The sequence below is a fragment of the Antrostomus carolinensis genome, unplaced genomic scaffold (genome assembly GCF_000700745.2).
Source record: "Antrostomus carolinensis isolate BGI_N321 unplaced genomic scaffold, ASM70074v2 scaffold15513, whole genome shotgun sequence".
Lineage (NCBI taxonomy): Eukaryota > Metazoa > Chordata > Aves > Caprimulgiformes > Caprimulgidae > Antrostomus > Antrostomus carolinensis.
The window spans coordinates 16,579-40,033 of record NW_010304622.1 but is presented as its reverse complement, the minus strand read 5'-3'; the positions used below and the strand labels follow the sequence as shown (position 1 = coordinate 40,033).

The following is a 23,455-nucleotide window of genomic DNA, read 5'->3' as shown; positions in this document are numbered from 1 at the left end:
GGCGTGTGCTGGGATACCCATTTAATAATAAATAGATTAAATGCCACAATAGCCAAGTAGTGCTTCAGAAACGGGCGTCCTGATTTAGACACAAACATGTTGTGCCAAAGGTGATGCTGAGGAGGCCTTGGAGGATGTGTTGGACCATAGAGTAGCTTCCATACGCCTGCACTCGGGGGTTTGAGATCTGTACTGGGGTGGGAAACAGACATGAAAAGGGGGAAGAGCCTGTATATATGTGTGTGAAAAGTTAAGGTTATCTTTCTGTCTTTGCACCACTCACTAAATTGGTGTGAAACAAAACTAGAAAAAAAAATAAATCTTTAAAAAATGCACACAGTGGTTAAAGGAAAAAGTTGTTTGATTCAGCTGTGCTTCTTTTCAGCCTGTAGTAAATCAGGTAGTGTTTTATCTCCCTCATACACTTCTGTGATGTATTTATGCTTTGGAGTTGAAAAACTTTGTCAGAGAACCACATGTGCTTAGAAAAATGAACTGAAGTGATTTGGGAATGTAGGCATTGTGTTTGATGATTTAAAAAAAAAATCTTCATATACTTTACAAAAAAAAAATCAAGGAATAAATTGGTGAGGAAAAAAATTGGAAGCATCTACTGTTTTAATTACTGATAAAATTACTGTGGAATTAATAACTGAAGTAAAAATGTTGAGGTAGAATTTTTCATATTGTTTTGTGAACTTTAAATCCACCTCTTGTGACATCCTGTTTGTTTTTTAGTCAATGAACTTATTCTTAAACAAAAGCAAAGATCTGAGGAGAAAAGACTCAAACTGGACCATTCAGTGAGTAGCACCGTATGTTCCAACTTTCTTACTTTATATTTATTTAATGGTTCTGACCTGCAATTGCATCATTATGTGGCTTAATTTAGAAGAAATTATACTATTGAGCTGATGCTTTAAATTGCTTTATGAGGGAATAATACCAGTATCAATGGCACTAGTTGCCTTCAACCTTGTTAACTCTCATTCTTCCTGCCAGGAATATATGTATAGAAACAAGCTGTGTTAGCATAGCTGAGTGTCATATGATGTATTGAATATAACCTGGGAACTTACCCATGGAAGCACACTTGTTTAAAGGTAATAATTTTCAGTGTTGGAAATTACAGCTACAATGTGAGTAACGGATGATTACAAGTGCCACGGGCTTGTCTGATCACGTGTGAGAAGCTGAGTTCTACTAGGAAATTGGAGGAAAACTAATACCAACCACAAGAGGGAGAAGGATGCATTCTGAGTACTGGTGTTCTGGCTCTGATACCAGAAAAAAGCTGCCTGGCTATCTTCTAGATATGCTTCATGTCCCAGAATCGGAATATGATCTGTGTTCTCAGTTCATGAAAACCCCTATACAGCAAAAGTGGATGTTCTTGTACATTAAAATCAAAAAGAATATATTATATTAACCAGGAAACTTATATATTTGTTTTGCTATATCTGCCTTTCTTGCCTTCTGTAATTCATAAATAAGGTTGCAAAGTAATATTAAAAATCACGGAGCCCTTAATTTAATTATTTAATTAATTGAAATAATTTTAATATTATTTAATACTTTAATATTAAAGTAATATTAAACCTTCTTTTGTTGTGTTATTAGTCTAAGGGCTGTGTTGCAGAAACCAATGCTTTCAGCAGTTGTATGCTTTAGGAAAGAGCATGCTTTAAGGATTCATTGGTTTACTCACAGTAAGTTTTTATGTTTGATATAAAATATGCATATACCCTGTTAAATATAAAGTATGCATAAACTAAATCTGGTTTAAAATGCACACAATTAACCTGAAGGCATGTACAGCAACTTCTTGGAAATGGGTTCTACTTTCTCATAGCACACCTTTAAAAACCATGCCTGTAGATGCATCCAAGTTAGATAACTACCAGTAAGTGGAAATCTACCATGACTTCATGCCAAAAACAGTGTTGTGTACCATTTGGCAGCAAATAAAGAGAAACCTTGCTGTTGTACCAGCACCTTAATGTGCCCCTTCTCCTCTTGTATTACTTCTGGTATTAAGAGAAGTAATTCAAGACACATTGCAGCAAACACCGCTTCTTGGTCATGGATTTGTCTCATTAAGAAATCACATTAAGGCATCTTTGAAGCTTTCTGAGTAGTTAAGCAGTAGTGCATTTAATTAGTACATTAGTATGTTAAAGTTTGTCTCAAATCTTATTGACTTGCTTAGAAATATTTTTTTCCCACAGTTGTTCCAGACTGAAATAAGAGTTTTTGCCTCTGGTTTCCCCAGAAAAAATTGTATAAAAAGTTGTGTGTTCTGTCTGGGCGTTACATTTTATTATTTTTCTTACTCTAGCAGATACAAATAGGCTACAACCTCTTAGAAAATATCTGGTTTAGATTGGATGGCACTTCTAGTTCTTGCAAATTTAAATATCTTGATCTAGCATCATAGCTTTTATAAGGCAGGATTTTTTTAATCCAACTTTGTTTCTTAGAAGGCCTAAAGATCTTTCAGCTGCTCCTGTTGTTCCTGTGGCTTTTAAACGTAAGGCTATATTAGCATTAACCTATTATTCAGATTTTTCTGTGCTAAAAGATTAATTTTTTTTTTACTTTTTATTGACAAGGAGGAGAGCAAACAGCCTGTAGGGAGGAATGGGTAGTATGCTGGCTGTCTGAGGAGTCCTTCTCAGCTCTAACAGGTTGAATTAGAAGATCAACCTGATGAGCTCCAGTTTCTTTCCTACTCTCACATTTCCCATGAAAATACTCTTAAGAGGAGTAGTGTGGGAGGTGAGAATAGAAAAAATAAGCTGATACTACCTTCTTCTGTTTGAATTTAGCTTGAGGGCTTTACCTATTGCTTGGTTAAAAAAATTAAAAGGTATTGCCACTTTACACTATTTTAGATAGATGTAATCCATCTAAGCTAAATGTGTTGGGTTTTTTTCTTTCTCCCCATAGAAACATGTTCACAGAAACTAGGGCACAAATCAGAGAAAACTGTGGCTGTGAAATAATCTCTTCCTAGCAGCAGCCATGCTCTCATAAAGTGCAAATATCTTCCAAACAAGATAAGCAGTTACACAGTAGGACAGAAGAGCTATATCCTGTACATGTGGGAGAACTGGGAATTCTGATTCCTTAAAACTGTTGGGAAATTTTTTTACAAAGGGATGAGATATTGCAGTGTTGCTTTTAATATCTGTTGCTGGAGATAGCCCTGGATAGCTTGAACTCACTGCCTCTGGATTTTCTCTGTTTGTTTGTTTGTTTGTTTGTTTTTTTCTAGAATGGCCATAGGTGGCAGATAATCCAAGATCTGTTGGGAACTGATCAAGACAATCTTGACTTGGCCAATGTCAACCTGATGCTGGAGCTGCTGGTGCAAAAGAAGAAGCAGTTGGAAGCAGTAAGAAGTCTCTCTTGTCTTACTGAAATGACCGTTGTTGTCTAGTTACCATTTTTTTTTCTTTTCATGCTTTTGTCTTCTTGAAGTAAGATTCTATTGCTGAATTAATTGCTCAGAATTTTCTCTTGCATTTAGATGTTGAAAAGTTGGCCATTTCACTGACCTTTGTAGGACACTAACATTTCAATTGTGATGCCCATAACATGCTCATAGCACTGCTGCTGACAGGGTGGTATAAACAAGGAGGGATAATGGAAAAGGATGAGAGAAAGTGGCTAGCAGGACAGAGAAATGCGTATGAAGATGTTTGCTAATTGACTGTTGCACAAGTAAATATCAGATGTTTTTTAGTAATAAGCACGAAGAAGTCTAAAATACAGGTTGAGGGATAAACTCAGTGAATATGTGAAAAAGATAACACCTTTTAGTTTCTACTGGAACTGATAGAATCTGAATGAATGAAGACTTGTTTAGTATTTAATACCTGAAAGAAAAGTTCAGATGACTTGTTTATGAGACTGGTTTGAAGATTTCTACAATATAAAGCAAGCTGTTCCTATGATTTAACTGTGAAGTAGTTGGTTTAGGATGGTTCTTATGTATTTGACCATTCCATGCTATTGGTCTCAAGTGACCATTTTCCAGTTATGAGAGCCAGACCTTCTAAATTATACTGGATTATAAAATTTGGTTTAGTGAACTTTGGGTAGGAGGATGGATTTCAGTGGCTCTTTAAAAGAGGTGAGGAAAAGTTCTATTGGGAATGGTTTATCTTCTTTACTCTTGCAGAATCAGTATTTACACAACTTGTCCTTCTGAGGGAAGGAGAGTAACTCAAATATTTTTACTAACTATGAGCATCAAAACTTGTTAGCTTGTTGTGTGGGGACTTGTATGTAACTTTATTGTGGTTCAGTGAAGACATGGTGTGAGTAATGTTTCTAACTTCAGAGTGAAGCCTCTTTTTATTTTTTTTTCCTCAATTTTTTTTGTCATTTGTGACAAATCTGAAACAAAGAAGACACAGGTCTGAGTGTTTGGGTGCTTCTGAGCAGAGATATCTTTTAAAGATACTAAGCATTAAAAAACCAAAACAGAAACCACACTTAACACTTAAAGAACAACTTCAAAACATTTTGCTTTCTGGTTTTACTTGCTTCACTTTCATTATTGTCACAGGGGTGGGGAGGAAGAAAATAATCTCAGAAAAGTAGTAGTCTTGTATCCTAATATCTTTACTTTTCCTTTCCCATCTGCCTTTAATGGATTCTGTGTGCTCCTATGTCTTGAGCATCTTTGAGTGTATTTTCAGTCCTTTAATAGTAAATATTTTGGTAGGTTGGGAGAATAAACCTCAGAATGCTGGAATAAGGTTATATTAATGCTGGAATATAGGGGTTTTTTTTTCCCTCTTGTGCTTCTCTTATCTTGCCCTGTTAAGCTTTTGGCCAATTTCACTGAAGATATTAAGCTGATGTTTGAGGTAAATGGAAAGATTAGAAAGGAATGTTTTAGCTTCATCAGTGACTTTATTGTTGTCTTCTACTCTAGAGAAATCTTTATCAGTAATCTCTTTACATAAACACAAATGTTAATTTTAGAGGGAGGTGGGGTTTTTTATATAAATACTTCATGCTTTAGTATGTTAATCATGAAGTGGATGCTAATGATCTTCCAGGGTAGGAGATGAGTCTGTGAGGAACCTGTATTCCAAAAAACAGTTTCAGATGCAATAGCCAAAAAACCCTAAAACATTTTAACTTATTAGTAAGTCTACAATAATGCACAAACAAGAACTGTATGGTGATTTCTGCTTTCATGTGAAAACTTGTCATGAGCCAAACAAAACTTTAAAACCTGTGAGGCAAAGGAAAACTGCCATTCTTAAAACTGCCTTAATAAGCTATTTTCTTTTCCTCACCTCTAAATGTTTCTATGCTAAGCATGGATTTGTGTGTATAAAATGATTGTTTGTTTCTCTTAATGCATATGTGAGTTACACTTATTTACTGTGTTACAGGAGTCCCATGCTGCCCAGTTGCAGATCCTTATGGAATTTCTCAAAGTTGCCAGGAGAAACAAACGAGAGGTAACTTGCTTTGTGTTTCCATGGGTGAGATGGTATGTGCTGCTTTCTACCAGTTAACTTCTATTTAAGTGATGTTTTAGCCTGGTATTATCTCTGCAAAGAAAAAGACAAGGCGTTTTTGGGGAAATCTCAGGCAGAGGACACATGGGCTTCAAGGAAAATTAATCTCTTTACATGTGACAGCTTCAATTTTTAATCACTTGCCTTTTCATCTCACCCTGGTGAAGTGTGTGGGAAGAAGGGAACTTGAGGATAGAGATTCCTCACTGTAAATTTACATCAAATTCCTGAAACTAGATATTTTTTTTTTTGTGATGAGAAAACTGAAAGATGGGGAGGGAGTGAAATTGTTGTCCCTTTCACATTTTTTATTTTAGTGTATCAAATACCATGACTAATGCTGTGTCATAAAAGAACAGATATTCTGTGTTCTTTCCTTATTTATCTCAAAATGAGTGTCTCAAGGAACGAGAGAGGGTTCCATAATTGCATACAGTATTTAATGGTTTGGGACTTATAATTTATAATGTTATGCTATGCATAAACCCTAGAAATAAACCAGAAATATCCCAGAAACCTAGACAAATGATTGTGAAAACAGCAGAAGGACAAGCTTGCTTGGAGGGGTCATGGTTTTGACAAGATATGAAGAATGTAAGACCCAGCAGTGTGACTGTAACATCCAGATTGAACCATGTAAAGGCAATGGGTGTAAGAAGCCTTGTCAAGAATGGATTGAAGGTCTGATTGTGGAGACACCTCAAAGCAAGTTGCTTAGAGTCTGTCCACCAACAGATATCCACGGCCTTCTGACCAGGACCAACAGGAGTAATGGAAAGGAGCTAACCAAAGGGGAAACTGAGTCCAGGATAAACTTGCCTTGGTAAACTATGAGACCCAGTAGACTAGGCATGGTATCACATGAAAAGTGGCGAAAATAATGTTGATTAGGATATCTACATGGTAAATGAAAATGCATGCTAGAGAATATCTTGACTATCAGTAGAGCTATCAGTGAAGACAAAATGGCATGCTTCCACTTCTGCTTCTGTTTAGTATGAAGCATTCTATCTGTTTGATCCTTCAGGGTTGGAAAAAAGGGAGAAATATGTATTACTGTTATCTTTTGTGTAAACAGCAAAGACACAAAAAGAGATACCTCTTAGCCATTGTTCAAAGCCATTGAGGTATCTCTTAGATTTCAGATTTTGAGTGCTGGTAGAAGTTATTAATCTACAAACCCTTCTCAAATCTTCCAAATGTCTACTTTTCTTATATTCATAATATTTAGTATTACACAGAGAATTTCAGAGCTTGACCCATCTTCACTGCAGGACTAATGCAGGCTCTGGCCATTGTCCATCAGTGCTCATTAAACACTATCCATCAGGATTTGGTGCAGCTTGAGGAACCATTAAAATATTGGGGAAGTTTCCAGGAGGTGCTGCCTTTGCCTTTGAGAAGTAGGTGCTTCAGGAGGTTCATACACAGCTTAGGCTACTCTTCCTCGATTCACCCTGGGGTGATTCATGTGCGGGGTGTTTGGGGCAGTACCATAAAGTCAGTGATGACTTTGCTTTCTCCTCCCCAGTTGAAGCAGACTTAGGACAATCCTCAGAGAAGGAGGGGCAGTCGATACCTACTTTTGCATGTGCTGAGTGGGAAGGATGAAGGGATGGGAAATTGCATAGCTTCCAATTTTTAACATACCATAGCACAGTGTTCCACTGCTGACTATAATTTTCAGCACTTGGGAAACCTTTTCTATCTCATCTGCGTCTGCCCTTGGCTTTAGTATTCATGTACAAGGATCACATTTATTTTTTTAAGGCTAAAGAAACTTAAGTTTGGCTGCAGATCCTCTGAATGTGGACTTGGGAACATCCTGAAGCCTATTGTAACACATAGCTTATTTCAGATCCTCTCTGTCCCTGCTTATGTGTTGCCAAGACTCCCTCTGATGTTATTTCTTACTCCCTTTTATATTCCATCATGAAATGCAGACTGTCACATCTCAAAAGACTTTTGTGCAGGCCTGTCAGTTCTGTCCTTGCCATAGTGGTTAGTATCTGGCCTTGCCATTTATTTTGAGGGAAATGAGAACTTGTCAGACTTGCTGCTAGCAATCTTTCTTTTCACTTGATCAGGGTAAGAAAGATGAGAACCAGTGGGTAGAAGAATGGAAAATACAGTAAGGTAGTTTTAGAAAGAAGGGAAAAACCTGTCTTCAGCAGTCAAGCTATACCCACAGAGTAAATTAAGCCAGTTGATACTTCCTTTCTAGTAAATCCCAAGGTGGGAGTAACTGGTGGAGTTTGTGACAAGTATTTTTTTCTGGAAGGAGTTTTCTGTGTGGATGATGGTGGAGCTTTTGTTTGTGAAAAGGCATGGGTAATGCTGGTGTTGATGATGTATCCAGGCTGCAGAAGGTCAAAGTGTGAGTTTGTAAGCTGAGAAGAGGCATTTAGGGGTAAAGGTAAAGTAAAGCAGAGGAAGGTTATCAGAGCTTCAAAGTTTTACTGTGGTTTTGTTTGGTGCTGTAATAGGTGACTAAGAAATAAGGATGGAACTGAAGGAACACGCGTGGACTCTGGCACACCTTTACAATGTAAAGCACATAGCTATGGGTGATATTAACAGGCTTTATTATGTGGAGGAACACTGCCTTTTTCATTTCCTAATTCAAACTTGGCTCTAGTAAAGATGACTGGAGAGTAACTGCAATTTCCATCAGTAAGACATAGCTGTAACATTAAGTTCTTACACAAAAGAAGCTTTTATTTGTTATGAAAGTGCTTGTTTCAAACTTTTGGCTTAAATGTTTAAAGGAATGTAATATTGCCTGCTGTGTTTTCTAATATGCCTCTTTGAATATTATTTATTGCACAATTTTATTAACGGGTTTTATTTATGACATACTGCAAGTTCTTACATAGAGAGTAGATACTTTGTTAGTTGTTAAACATACTGCCTTAGAATTAGTGCACCTGTATAATATTTCATAAAAAAACATGTTCAGAGCATACAGTTAACTGCTTTTAACCCTCCTTGCTTACTTCACTCAAGCTTTGTGGGTTTTTTCTCTTGCTTTCATGAAATAGTGACTTCTGAGCTGACTGGAGAGGCTTTGTATCTAGAAGAAAACTGTGTCTTTATAGACTTTTCCTTAAGCATTCAGAATATGGCTGTAGTCAAGTATTTTGACAAATGCCTCTTTCTTATACTTTCATCATTTCTCTAGAAGATGAATGTGAGGTTCAGCACCTGCAGAAATTTCTATTAGAAATCTTGTTTTGATATGTTCATAACTTTCCAAAACATTGATTTTTTTTCTTTTTTTCTTCAAGCTGAAATTTACTGTATGTTCTTTGCACAAAGGTATTTGTGAGTCCTTTTTCTTTTAAGTTTATCCATTTTGTTTTCTTTTTGACCTATGGCAGTGTGGCAAAAACCCAAATCCTTAGCAATAGTAATAGAAAAAAAAAAATTCTTACTCTGAAAAAGATTGAAAATAAATGGCTAAAGCTTGAAAATACTTTTAAAACAAAATAATAGATGGCTTTGAAGAGGAGAAATGTATCGATCATCCACTATAGTTAGTTGCCTTTAAGGCAAACTTAGCCTGGCTGTGTGCTTTTCTATGTCTGCACAGTTAATTGAATATACGCTGTCAGTTTTTTGATCCAGCAGTCTCTTCTGTTGAAATAAAAGATCCAAGAAGTCTGGAAAGTCAAGTTTAATAATGAAATACTTGACTTGGGTTTTTTTATTATTTTTTTATTACTGTTTTCAGGGGAAACTAAATGCAACAACTTGTAACTTTTTAAAATTCTTATTTCCATGCCAGAGTTTTAATGCCATTAGCTTAGCTGTGTTGCATAAATACTTCTGCAAATTAACTTTGTTTACTTTTAAACGATCACACATTCTTTCATCCTGAACACTTTGAGAGAGCTGATACCACTTCATACAAAAAAAAAATTCTCCTCAGTTTTACATTCATCACTTTAAATAGAACCCTTACTAATTGTCTTGTCAGGGTTTGGATGTTAGCAAATGAAGTTAGACACCACCATATATATATATATATATATATATATATATATCAAACATATAATTTTCCCTAAAACATTGTTATCTCAGCTACCTGATGGAAAGCACTATTTCTGTGAGGTAGCACCATTGCTTACTGAAGGAGGATGCTGAGCTTAACAATTAGTACCACAAATCAAGCTCTACAACATACAGCTGATATTCCCTAGATGCATTCATGCTTCTCTTGGCAGCTGTCACTCCATTTCTTAATTTTGTGGGCTTTTTCTTTCTAATAATGTCATATTGAGTCTCTCAATCTTAACAAAGAAGACCTCTTTCATGTCTGCTAATGCAAGGGGGCTGTTTTTGGCTGGTAAGACATCCTGGGACAGGGAAGTAACCCTGAAATATCTCAGGTTTGCTGCACTGAGTGCCTACTCAGCATTTCAGAATCATCATCATTCTTTTCAGCCACAAATATATGTATCTATCCAGCTGTCTTTACTTACTCCATATTGTGAGCATGTTAAATACTAAAAATATGAGGAGTTATTAGTTATTGTGGGATAATTGCAGGGAATTATAAGCATGAATTCTCCAGGGATGTCATTACCTTGTGTTAATCACTTCACCTGTCAAGTCTAATTGTTCTGCGCATAAACATGTGGATGAACTAATGAGGAAGCAAGAGGAGGTGACAGAACTAGAGATCAGTCATGCTCTTATGTTGTCATATAGTCTTGATTACATCCCAGGATTCCTGAGGTGAGTTTGTAGCTATAGTAATCTCTTTCCTATTCAGTACACTTAAATAACTGGTATTTAAAAGCTATGAGCATTTCTGAGCTTCTCAATGAGAGACATGAGCTCTGACTGCAGTGGTAAGCCAAGGATACAGCTGGTGTAAGAGTAGCAAGCTAGAAATTATTGTCTAAACATCAGTGTATAAGACCTGACTCTCCTTACTGCAGTGGAGAGGCCTTTCCAAAGAAAATGGGAGGGCAACCTACTACTAGGACCTAAGTAGCAGGTAGAGTGCTGTATTAAACCATAAGACAATTAATCTAAATGTTCATACAGCTTTCTTCCCTGCCCCAGCTATCTTCCTCTGGTGACACTTTTCTATCAGACCCTATCAGTAAGCCTTTAAAGCCTTGCTCCTGTAACCAAAACCAGAGGATTTAAAGCAGGAGGGGGAAAATTTAAGATACAAAATGTGGTTTTAATCAGCCAGGTATCTTCTTCCTCTCCTCCATTCAGGAACTGTGCGTTCTAAACAGCTCAACCAGGGTCTTGTCCTCAAAACTTTGTTAGCTCTTCCCTAATTAAGAGGTAATGTTTACCGTTCAGAGGGAGTATTGATCAGAGAGAAGAAATATTCCCTGCAGATAAGTCTGCTATACATACACTAACCATATGTCTAAAAGGCTTGAATGCCACATTTCTCCAATGAATGTAATTTGTGAAGGCTCAGGGGATGTTATCTTCATACCAAAAAAAACCACTTGCATTTTTTTTCCACTTGTGCAAAGACTTCATCACAGTGAAGTGTTAACAAATGGAATTTGATGTCAAAAGAAGTGATACTTACAATTAATTTTAAAAGCTAAAATATCGAATCATAGAATAGTTTGGTTGGAAAAGACCATTACGATCATCTAGTCCAAGTGTAAACTCTGTAACTCTGTGTCTGTAAACTCTGAATATTTTCTTGCCATAGTTGCTCTGTATGACAGGCTTTGTATCAGAGGCAATATAGGAAGGAGAACCCTAAGACAGACAAGACTTCCAGCTGCTTTCCAGAGAGAGAAATAGATCTTATTTGCTGTAGACTTGTTGTTGAAGCATTGAGTTTTACGGAAAGAAATTAATTTCACTGTGTACCTTTAGGAAAAGATCATCTGTTGATATTTAAGTTTATATTCAAGTTTATTAGAGCACTAGTTGATGGAAGAACAAGGAGTAGGAAGAGATCATGTCGGATGAAGTTATGGGATAGAATGAATGGATTATCTACAAAGACTACCTGATTTATCCTCCTCAGCTGGACAGATGGTAGTTTTTTAACCTGTCCTGGTTGGTGCAATGGGTATATGTGATTTCAGGGGAAAAAAAGATGCTTCCTCTGGTAACTGGCTTTTTGTCTTGATCTATGGTGTATGTTGTGATGAATTCATGAGGGTTTTGGTTCAGAGCTTTGCAGGTGTTTGAACATAACAAGGCTTGTGGGCTTGCAACAGCGTGAACCCAGACACTCTGTTTAAGCTGCTTGGTGGGAACTGTGTTAGTGATTTCACAGTAGTTCTGCAGAAAATAACTTCTGCTGTTCTTGTGCTTTTTCTAGAATTGGAAAGACAGTTGGTGAAGGCTGTAGGACTCTTTCTAATATGTTTTTCTAGGCCACTTCTTTCTAGGCTGTCTCAGGGGCACTGGGAAGCTCAGCTGTAAACATTTAAAACTGGCACCAAGAGACCCAGTCAGGACTGCTTGTTGTCTGTGCTGTACAAAGGATGAAGTCACTGCCTCGTGAGGGGCCCTTGGTCCAGGAAAAACAGGAATACTGAGGATGAAAACTCAGCACTGGACTCAGCTACACTTATTAGTAGATAACTAACTGAAATCAAACCTTGACCATGAGCTGGTGTTTAGTGTTGTGCAAGTTCAAATTAATATTTCCACCCAAGAGCCTTGTCTGGTAGTTCAGTAGCATGGTGGGCTGCCTCTGAGGAACTTTAACCTGGGGTTTTCCTTTCATCTGGCTGCTCCAGGGCTGAGAGTTGTCTTTGGAGAGCTCTTTGTATGTGTGTCTAGCCAGCTTCAGCCTCAAACCAGAGGGTTTTGGAGGGGACTGCCTGGTGGATGTGAAAGGGGTTTTGGTCTGAAAGGTTAACTGGAAAGAATGGCATGGGAGCCTGCATTTCCTACTGTGGTACCTTCTCTGGTAACTGCTGGGCTTTTTTTTCTTCTTGGACATTGCTTTCAAATATTATTTTGACCTATTGATGCTAGTCTGTGTTTGAACAAGAAGGTTGCCAGTGATCAGGTCCTATATTCTTGAATTCTTCAGCCACCTCTGAAGAGACTGAATTTAAAAGGTGGATGTTCACCTGCCTTTACTGGAAGCATTTACAGCTGCTGGTTGTGGAATGAGAGTCAGTTGTTTACTTATGGTAGAGCAGTGTGCAGCTCATTCACTGTGTGAGCTTGGTTGTCCTTGACTTTTTGCTGTGAGTTTTGTTTAGGTGAGGCTAGCTCTGAGTTGTGCTGTTAGCTTGTTATTCTTAATTGACATGCAGCTCCTTGATATGAGAGAAGATCTTCCCAGTCTATTAGTTCTTGACTTACATGTTCTGAAATCCCTTTTCCATGGGTTGTAAGAAACATAAGCTATTTTGAGGTCATTTTTTTGTACTTATATATTTGTGTAATTTGGGACTAGAACATTATACCTACTTCTTACAGTTTGTTCAGTGGAGTTAAAACAATGAGGTTTAACTGCTGAATTGAAACCTTTTCCTTGTTCACATTGACCCTTTCTGTTCTGGGAAAGCATCTGCATTCGAGAAGAGAGTTTATAGTATGAGCTTCTATTTTAGCATACATTTCAGTCTTCATTCTAAGTGGTTTTGCTGACTTAATCTGAAGTTTGACAGGCTTGATTCTGTCCATCATTAAGACAAGACTTGCTTTCTGTGCCCAACATAGTGAAAACCAAATTAGAAGCCCATAAATCTGGATATACTACAAGGACTATAATTCATTTACTTTTCCTTAGGTGTCCCTCAATGGCTGGCAATTATAAATCAGTAGTCTCATTTGTCAAAGTTTAATTGGAATGAATGTGGACTGATTTAAGGTCTTTGATAGATTAAAGCTAAACCATTAAATACTTGAGCTAACCTACCAAAAAAAAAAAAATGTCTCAATGCAGGCATTAGTAACTCATTTGATGCTGATGGTGTGAGAAGACTTTCTAAAAGAAGCATAAAACATACTTACCTAGTTTTTAGACTTGCTACTATCAGATAAGTTTATTCTAGGTTCAAAATGCTGGCCTTAATGTAAGTAGAAGGAAGAATTAGTAAATGAAGTCCCAGATCTTGTACTTCTGGCTCTGGACAATAGTAAAAGCTGTGCAATAAAAAGGCTCTGCTCTTTTTCCTACAAAAAGGTCTCCTGTTTACGTGATGGTGACAACTGTCAATTATTTTTCCGTTGTCCCCTTTGGCTGTGAGCCAGTACTCTGTAGAATAGCTGACTTCCTTGCTGTAATTCTGGAACTCCTAAATGTTTTTGTAACTTCTTTTTTAAATGGGATATATGAAAGTGGGGAACTAATGGTATTTGTCTGCTAGAGCTGAGTACAGGCAGGACCCGTGCTGTGCAAGTGTCACTTAACTTTACCGCTAGTCTTGGAGCTATAGCACCACCTGCTATTCTTGTAGGTTTCACAAGTAAAAATGGAATTATCTGCTATGCTGTAGTGGTTTGTAAATTATCTGTGGCAGTCTAGTTTTAAACCATTAAACTTGTACTGTCTGTGATTCAAATTAAGTTTAAACTGAAACCTTCAGAGAAGGGAGATTAGGATGTAAATACAATGTTATCTCATTCCAAGGCAGAAGAAGCCATGTTAGAGGTGGGTGTGGACCCAGCAGTCCTCTCCTGTCTTCAGGGACAGAGCTTTTTTAATGTTGAAAAGGTAAATTAAAATGGTGGATTATCTAATGCAGAGCACACAGACACTTGGAATGTTGATCAGTAGCGGAGGTTGAAGTGGTGGGTGTGTTTTTGTTTAAGCAAAACTTTCTGCCACTTAAAGGATCAAGCTTAAGCACTCCAGTGAGTAAGGCTTTGGGAGCAGCTTGCTAAATGTTCTTGGGAATATGTCATACGAAGCATAATATGTCTTGCAATACTAGTAACTTTGGATTTGAGCAATTTGATATTCCCTTGTAAAGTCAAAATGACAAAAATTTGTCTGGCCTTTAGAGAATGTGTTGTGCTTAATAAGCTTTCAGTGAATTTGCCAACTTGGTAACAGCTTCTGGTTGAATGCCACTGTGCTAGTTGTCTGTAGACTATTATTGTGATTTGAGGAGAGTTAGGTGGACTTCCAGCTCTCATTTTATTCATTACATGTGTTCTTCTTAGTGAACCAGACTTGCATTGGAGCTGAGTTTTGTCTGTTTAGGTCCAGACTTGGAGCTCTCACCTAGAGAAGTACATGTGTTCAAGTCTTGCAAGGCTGAATACAGGCTCTGTGGGTGTTTGGGTGGGACATGTCTGCTGATGAGGTGGGAATTAGAGTGCTAGTAAGCAGATCATGTTCTTAGGGATAAACAATCACCAAGTCTTCACAGTTGCCGGAGCTGAGTGAAGCCAGTTTACTGACTGACTGAAAAGGAACTGCAAAAACTTGAAAAATATTACATGACACACAGAAGGGGATATTGGCTGGTGAGAGGGGAATTCTCCTTTTGATCATTTCAGGGATAGCCCTCAAAATGACTGGATTTTATGGTGTAATCCAAGGTAAGTATCACACCTTAGAAAGAAATGCCGTATGGTGCTTGCTCGGTGTCAGGAGTGAATCTCTCCGTGGTCATAATAAGTGGCTTTTTGCCAATCCAAATATATCAGTAAGTTTAAATTGGCAAATGGCAGATTAACTGCTAGCAAGAGAAATAATTTTAATAATAACTTTTAGCAAAACATTTTGTATTTTATTGAAGGGTGAAGTGAACAGTGTCTTTCATGGTGTTTTTCTTCTAATTATGTTCAGTGTTTGTAAACCAGTTAACAAATACCTGGCATGAAAGATGTTAGAGGAGGATAATAGTATTACTTTGAATGATGTGGGTCTTTTTATGATTGATATCAAAGTACCTCATGCACTGTTTCACAGTAACAATTTGTCTTGAATGTGGTTTGTGTGCACACTTATGTTAACCTATGCATATGAACTTTCCTGCCTAGTGACTTTTGAATCACGGAGTGTGCCAGTTAAGATAGTTCAGGTTTCTCTCTGAAATCATTGTAATTTATCTTGGTGGTGGTGCAGTGCAGATTGATTTAGACTTCTCCCGTTCTCTTATCCACAGCAATTGGAGCAAATCCAGAAGGAGCTAAGTGTTCTGGAAGAAGATATTAAACGAGTAGAGGTGAGGTGCCCAGACATTGTTCTGACTCTGGCAATTTTTCATTTTCATCAAGCTGTCTGCCTTGCTTGTGGGGCTGCTGTGTTAAATTTATGGCATTTGAGTCAGTAATGGAGAAATGAACAGATGATGCTCTTTCTTTAATTTGTTCATTTAGCTGATGTGTGCAAGCTGCAGGCTGGTAAGAGAGGGCTTTGTTGAAACCTAGCTCTCATATCCTTATGTCTCTCCATCTATTTGTGTTGGTAGTAAGTATTTTAGAATAATTGCTAGAAATTAACAGCCAGTATATTGATCAAAACTTAAAATTTTGGTACGTTGCAGTGTTCTGGCTGTTTGCACAGGCTGTTTATATCGTAGCAGCATGTCACTCTTAAAACTGAGAGGTATTGGGGTATGCACAAGAGAGCTGTAATGCAGAAACTGGGTAGGAGCAGAAACAGCTCCTGCTTCATGTCAAAACAGAAGCAATCTGCTACCTCTTGGTAGAATTATTTAAATTCTTTAATGATGGGAATATCTTGAGACTTTTTTAAGAATTACTCTCCAAGTATTTGTCGACCCATCAGCTCAGTCTTTCTCTCCTTGAGTCATTAGGCTTTTCACAGAATTAGATTTGCCTGGATTGGAAAAGACCTTGAAGATAATCGAGTCCAGTTATTAACCCAACACTGACAGGTCTCTGACTAACCCATGTCCCTCAGCACTATGTCTACACAACTCTTCAATCCCTCCAGGGATGGGGACTCCACCACTGCCCTGGGCAACCCTTTCCAATGCCTCAGAACCCTTTCAGCAAAGAAATTCTTCCTCAGATCCAATTTACAACATGGTCACCCACTTGGTGGATGAAGGAAAGCCTGTGGATGTTGTCTATCTGGACTTAAGGCTTTTCCTTGGTCCTTTCCTCTAATCATTCCAGTGTTTTGATCTTGGAGTAGGAAACTTCCAGGATTGCATCCACTTGGTGGATGAAGGAAAGCCTGTGGATGTTGTCTATCTGGACTTAAGGCTTTTCCTTGGTCCTTTCCTCTAATCATTCCAGTGTTTTGATCTTGGAGTAGGAAACTTCCAGGATTGCATCATACTACCACCTCTCTAAATAGTGTTCCCTTAAAGCTTCTTGGGAATCAGTTTGCAGGTCTGCCTCTCTTTTGCTTGACTCAAGCAGTCAGCCTGAGCTCAAAAAGCCTTTTAGATTTCTTCACTTCCAATTTATATGCATGCTGATGAAATATCCAAACATAAATAGAACTGACAACTGCAGGAACTTCCCTTCAGCTGATAGCTATGCAAATTGTAACTCAATAGATAACAGAGTTTTTCAGACCCATTTCTCAGCTCTTGGGGAAATAAATATACCATAGCATATTTCCTTGAGACTTATAAAATAGATCTTCAGATCTAGGAGAAGCTATTCCCAGAGCTATAGGATCCCTCAGAGAATATCTAGCTACCTGCTTTCCTGCTCTTTAATCAGGCACTTCATTGGACTGCAGCTGGGGTATGTATCTGGTGTGTGACAGTGACCTTGGTTCTGATCTCTAAAGCCTGGGATCTCTCTCATCAAATATATGACTTTCTACCTAACAACTAATGAGCTGCAGCATCCTGCATAGCTTCCATTTCTCAAAGAGATGAAAGGTACAGCCTCACACTGGGTACACAGCAGTGATTTAGTCTGGCAGTGACAAAGCCAAGTTTATTGTGCAAAGTTTCTCTTGTGTACTTGGCCCACAGAAGACTGATAGATCCTCTTTTAAGTCTGGGGCATGATATCACCTTTGCCCTGTCTTGTGGCTGTTCTTTCCTTGACCCATATCCAGCCTTACTTTCCAGCTGTGAAGGCTATTAGATAAAAGTTAGTGTGCATCTCAAAAATACAGTGAAACCTTGCCTGTTCTGCCTTGTTTAAATGCTGGGTTAGAGACAATTGAATGCTAAGTAAATCAATGGATTTTTTTTTTTATATATAAACTTCAGAACTACCTCTTTTGGGGCAAAAAGCACTGCAGTTGTTGGATTTCAGAAATCCAGTTGGAATGATAACTAAAAAAAATAAATGTTTCTTCAGGTACAGTAAAGAATTCTGGGTGAGAGTTCAATAGTTGTAGATGCAGTTGGAAACACAAAAAACTACTGTGTGAACACTGTATATTAGAAGTTACCAACTATTCATGTTTTGAACTTTGTTGTAACATAGTTTTCTGTTTCAGGAAATGAGTGGTTTGTACTCCCCGGTCAGTGAGGACAGTACAGTGCCACAGTTCGAGGCTCCCTCACCTTCACACAGGTATGGAGCTTGCATCTCAGAGCTTAGATTTCAAGCTGTACATGTTGCACTGTACTTGCTAATTTTCTCCATGCCATGCCCCAGACACAAGCAAAACTAGGTTTTGAGTGCTGCACAATATTTTCCTGTTCTGTTTTTGATTGGTATAAACATTATGTGAACAAAGCAGTGAAGAAAAAGCCATCTGAGTCTGCAGTTGTATGAAAAGTCTACTCTAAACCAGATGCTGTGGAAAGCTGATGGTTTTAAATGTAGTGTGGTTTAGTTAACCTGAGTCATAAGCCCTTGCTATGGTATGAAATATTACTGTTAAATACATGCTACCTTTTCTGAACCTTATGCAGTTCTGCTTGGCATACGAAAAGTCTTAATTTTGTATGATATTGGTGTCCTCTGGCTTCCCCACTCAGCGTGAATGGCTAAAGGTGTGGGCTCACAGGATCAGAATTTAAAATCTACAACCTATTGATTCTGTTTATCTGCTGTCCATTTTGATTTAATGAAATGCCTTTCTAATGTATTTTTCAATGTGGATTTTTGTCTGGAATATTGTGTAGTCTGGTTTCTTGATGATAAAATTGCAGATGCTTCTTGTGTCCAAGTTGCATATGCCAGGGTTTGAAGTGCTCTACTTCTTTATAGTGATGTTTTTTCAGTTGTTAGAAAGCTCTGATTTTACAGGGCCAACTTATGTTATTAAATAATCATCTCTCTTACTTCTCCTCAGTCTATTTTTTTTAAGAGTTCTCTAAAACATCAACTTCAGTTATAAAATTGTACTGGTACTTTGTCTGCAATTAGCAGCTCTAAACTTAATAGCCCAGAAGTAAGGAAAAATGATCATATTTCCTCCCTTACAGAGATTTAGATGCAGTGCTGTGGTAGGGAGCCTAGCACTATTGGCTGGGAATTCTTACCAGGCTGCTATTTCTGGGCACAGAGACCAGAATCCCTCACATTTCTATAAAGCTCTGGTTGGCCCTGAGGGAAAGGACATGACTATGGCCAAGATGGGTGTGTTCAGTGTGTGTTACTCCATCCATCACTGTTTGCCTAATTTTTGAGTGCCAATGTGTTTTTGATGCGGGTTATTGCTGTTTTGCCAGGCAGCAGTTTCATGAAGCTGATGAGATTCTGGTCAGGTTCTCCTATTTTTGTTATTGGCTGTTAAATAGATTGCTTGCTCTTTGCTTCGTGGTACTGCTGCTTGGGGAAAACTTGAGCACTGGTTGGTCTGAATTTGTTACATGGTTAACACCTTCAGGCCTAGAAACCTCTCTTTTTCTTTTTTTGCAGGAGATTGTATTTATGAGTAGAAATGTATCTCTGTTACTTGAGCCAAGCTAACAAACAAGCTCCCAAAGAACTTTTTTTTTGTCTGTTGAAAGCTGAACTAACATTTTAAACCCAGGAGTTTGGAGAAGGAGGGGGGACACCAATCTGCCCTATGAGACCTACACTGGTTTCAGTCTACTGAGCATTTCTCATTATTCCTTTATGCCTGTCTATTTCACAACCAAGGGTCAGTCATTCTCAGTTCTTGCTTTTTGAAGTTGTAAGATAGCATCCTAAATATTCTGGTGACTTTGGATTGATGTGCTTCACCTGAGGTCTGCTAGGACATGGTGGTGGGTTAGGCTATGGTGGCTGCAGAGACCATATGCTCTCTTTCTTGCTCAATCTTCTTATGCTTGTCTGGTTCCATCTCAGCTGTGTCTTGAGCTTTTGGGTTTTTCTCCTGGGACAGCAGGTCAGGGGTGTGATATAATAGGATGTTTAGGGGTTTTTAGGGTCGGTGTGGTTGCCTTTTCTCTCAGCTTGAGAACTCCTTTTCTGTTTCTCAGTGACATTCCTGCATTAAAAGTTAGTCTTGAGTGGTCAAAGAGAAAACAGGCATCAGTTGTTTCTGAACTCTTGTAACTGCTGTCCCTACCCTATCCTGACAGTTTTGTGTAATTCAAGTAATTGAATAGATTTCAAGTACCAGAACTCAGATTGCAGAAGGGTCTACCACTTGAAATTAATTTTCTTTTCAACATTAAATTTAAGTTTTGGAGAGTATCTCAAAAACTGTAGTTTTGATTCCTCCTTGGAAAGAATACTGCAGAACAACTCATAGGACCTTTTAAAATACATTGATTTTTTTTTTTCAGCTCTGTGTTAACTGAGATATTTAATCTCCAAATAGTTTTTTAGAGATGCTGTGAACCAGTAAGAAAGAAATAACAAATAGCTGAAGATAGGTTCACTTCCATGTTAGAATGTTATTAAACTTGCAGAGACTTTTGAACTTATCACTGAATTAAGTAGTCTGTTTAAATTGGGATATAACTTGTTAACATGCTTAACACCTTACTAACGAAATATAATTATGTAAAATTTTATTAATGTGTCTCGAATAGTACAAGGTTATCATAGACCTGTGCTGAGATGAAGAAAATCTTTTTACCCTTTGAATTTAAAGTTCAAGAAAAGAGTTCTTTGGAATTTGGTTTTAACTGGTCTCTGGTGAGTTGCCCTTATTAATTTACTTCCTCTAAATCACAGGCTTGCTTCAGTAATTTTCTGTTTCTTTTCATTGTAGTTTTTTTTCCTCTCCACACTTCTTTAACATGTTCAAAATGTGAAATTACTATACCTCCTCCCATTTTCTTTCATAAATTCTTCAGCAAAAAAAAAACCAAGTATGGTTAATCATGTTCAATATGTTCTTGGCTTCAAGAAACACGTGTTTTCTCTTAACGCTTGTACAGGGTATGATGAAATATTAAATTGAGTAATAGCACAGCACTTGTTTACAGCATTGCAGATTGCTGGGCTTGTATACTAATAGAGGACAAGAGGGGAAGAATAAGGGAAAAGAACAAATAGTTCTGTGCAGGGTTTTTCTGAACAGGCATGCATGCTATTTTTGCTACCAGTAAATGGTGCAAACAGGAGATAGAAATAAGCAACTTCCCTGTGACTGCATGTTCAGGCAGTAAGAGCAATAACAAACTATCACTATTGCTCTAATAGGAGTTTCTGGGAAAAGATTCTGATTGAAAAAGTAGTTACCTGGTAACTCTGATTCAGTTATCAAAATCCTGATCTCTTTCCCCTGGGTGTGTTCTAATTACCCCCTCCCACCCCCGTACGGGTATAACAAATGGGATTTATAGTTTGCAGGTTGCTGCAGTTTTGTTGTTCCAGGTTTTTAAATCTGTCTCGTTAATGTAGCTGAATTTCCCAACTGAAACTGGTGTTAGAGCTTTTTAAAAGGAAGCTTTGGTAATTTTTTTTTCCTGTTTTTAAAAGGAAAACCATTAATATGCCAGTTAACTCAGCTACAGGCACTGCACAGAAATGACTTGGAATTTGTATTCTGGTTAGAGAGATGACGTCTGCACTCTTGAAGGCTTTACGCCACCAGACAACCTGCAGCAAAACAAGACCAGACGCTAGAAGTCTGTGTTTTTGGCTGTTAATTGCCACTATGCCTGTCTTCAGAGTGGAGCACTTTTTCATCACTTTCCAGCTGAGCATCTTATTCATGCTGTTCCTGGCGGGATCTGCTGTACATGTTTCATTATTTCATGTGGCTACATTCTAATTTAAAGTTCATTGTCCCCGACCATGCCTGAAACACTTCTGCTGTTTTCTCCCTTGCAATACCTCGCAGCAAATAATGATTTTCATCCTTTAGGTTTTCTTGCTTTGCAGCTTTTGTCCTGCCTGTAACAGAAGCCCAATCAATCTCATCTTACAAGTTAACCACTAATGAGACTTTAAAATCATCTCTCTCGTCTTCTGTTTCTACTTCCCTCCACCTCCAGGGGAGCTTTAAAACATTCAGAGAAATATTTAAACACTAGTATCACTGTTTCATCCTTTTAGACTTACAATGCCCTGACCGGCATTTCAGCCAAACTGCTTGTTTTATAACCATGAATGTCAAGTCTATGCATCAGTTCTGGCAGCTGTTACCTAAACATCAATAGGTACAATCATCTTTTACAAAACTAGGACCTATAGCAGTGTTCTGACAGCTTTGTAAAGAAAATTTCAGCTTCTCCAAGCAATGCTTAAATCTAAGGTTGCCTCTTAAGTAAGACTGAGAATAATGAACTCATTTTCTGTCCATTTTCTCTTCACAGTGCTGTTTCAAATGCCATGGCATTAAACTTTTTTGAAAGGAATTGAAAACCAGTGGTAGCATGTTATTTTCAGAATGTCTTATCTTGCATATTTCATACAAAAGATATGCTTTTGCATTCTAATTAGAAATTATTAGATTGCATTACACATGCTTGTGGGTGACAATCATTCTGCTCTAGGAGATCCTTGCATTAAAAAGAAAAAAAAAAAAAAATATTTTCTTCCCAAAGAAAAAATAACCTTGTGTTCCATATCTGTAAAATAGATTTCAAAGGCAAATATGCTGCAGGATGTAAGGGGGAGAATAGCAAACAGGTTAAAAATTATAAAGGATGATTGTACAGTGATTTAAACAGATTTTTTGTTTTGTTTTGTTTTGCAGTAGTATTATTGACTCCACGGAGTATAGCCAGCCTCCAGGCTTCAGTGGCAGTTCTCAGGTAAGGTAATGCATGTGTCTGTGCACAGTGGGGATGGGAGGGAGAGTGAATGTGGAGCTTGGGCAGAGATTAGGCACAGCTCCATTCATCTCCAGGGTACTGGTTACCTCCAGTCTTCCAAATGCTTCTGACTGGTTATATGGGCAAACTGGAGGCAAGACTACAGCTGTAGGAATGACTGTGCATGACTGATGGCTACACTGATACCATCAAAGAAATCTGGTGTAATATTTTTAGACATCTGATGTTATTCCCAAAGCTGACTCTGCCACGGAAGAGTGGATATTTTTTGCTCATCTCTTCTCCCAGGTGGGCAGTATTTGGGAAGGGAGGTAAAATCCCTGACCCTTTGTGTTGACTTAAATAGCTCTGAGTCAAGCTTGACTTTCAAAACAAGAAACATTCATTCTCCAAATGTACAGCTGTTTTGTAGTTTGTCCTTGTTTGGGCCTTACAAAAGGTATTATAAATTCACATAGAGGGTAAAAAGTTGTCTGTGCAGTGAAGCCATTTGGCAGGCAGCTTCCAAACTGTCTGATCTGCAGGCTCTCCTGAATGCCAAACAGCACTGCTGTAGTCTTGCAGCTCAGAGTGATTCAGCTGGGCTGGGAAGATGACACAGCTCACAGCTTCAAAAAGGTTAAACAGTTTTGATTTGAGTAGATGGACTGTTGGTTATGTGCCAGCTTGTGCCTTTGGTGCTCTCTGGTGGTGGTGGACCATCTGTGGTGTGCAACCATATCAAACTGGTAAATAAAGTAGAAGTACTCTTGGATCTTGATTGAGTAACTGATATAAAGGAAAAAAAAAAAAACCATGAATTTTGGGCTGATGCACAAGTATGTGTGCATGCAGGTCTTTGGGTTTATAGCTGTATAACTAATTGGTAATTAGAATTTTCCC

The 23,455-nt window shown here is 37.9% G+C and overlaps 1 protein-coding gene across 1 annotated transcript in view; it reads left to right on the top strand.

The window, feature by feature from the left end:
* COP1 (COP1 E3 ubiquitin ligase) overlaps positions 1 to 23,455 on the top strand; it is a gene marked incomplete at its 3' end in the record, with an annotated part of 33,383 nt that overhangs the window by 3,517 nt on the left and 6,411 nt on the right. Inside the window, exons 4-9 of the mRNA XM_010164518.2 lie at positions 739 to 815; positions 3,278 to 3,397; positions 5,418 to 5,486; positions 15,626 to 15,685; positions 17,899 to 17,975; positions 22,495 to 22,552. Of these exons, the coding sequence (XP_010162820.1) occupies positions 739 to 815; positions 3,278 to 3,397; positions 5,418 to 5,486; positions 15,626 to 15,685; positions 17,899 to 17,975; positions 22,495 to 22,552 (461 nt within the window). The remainder of the gene's footprint in view (positions 1 to 738; positions 816 to 3,277; positions 3,398 to 5,417; positions 5,487 to 15,625; positions 15,686 to 17,898; positions 17,976 to 22,494; positions 22,553 to 23,455) is intronic.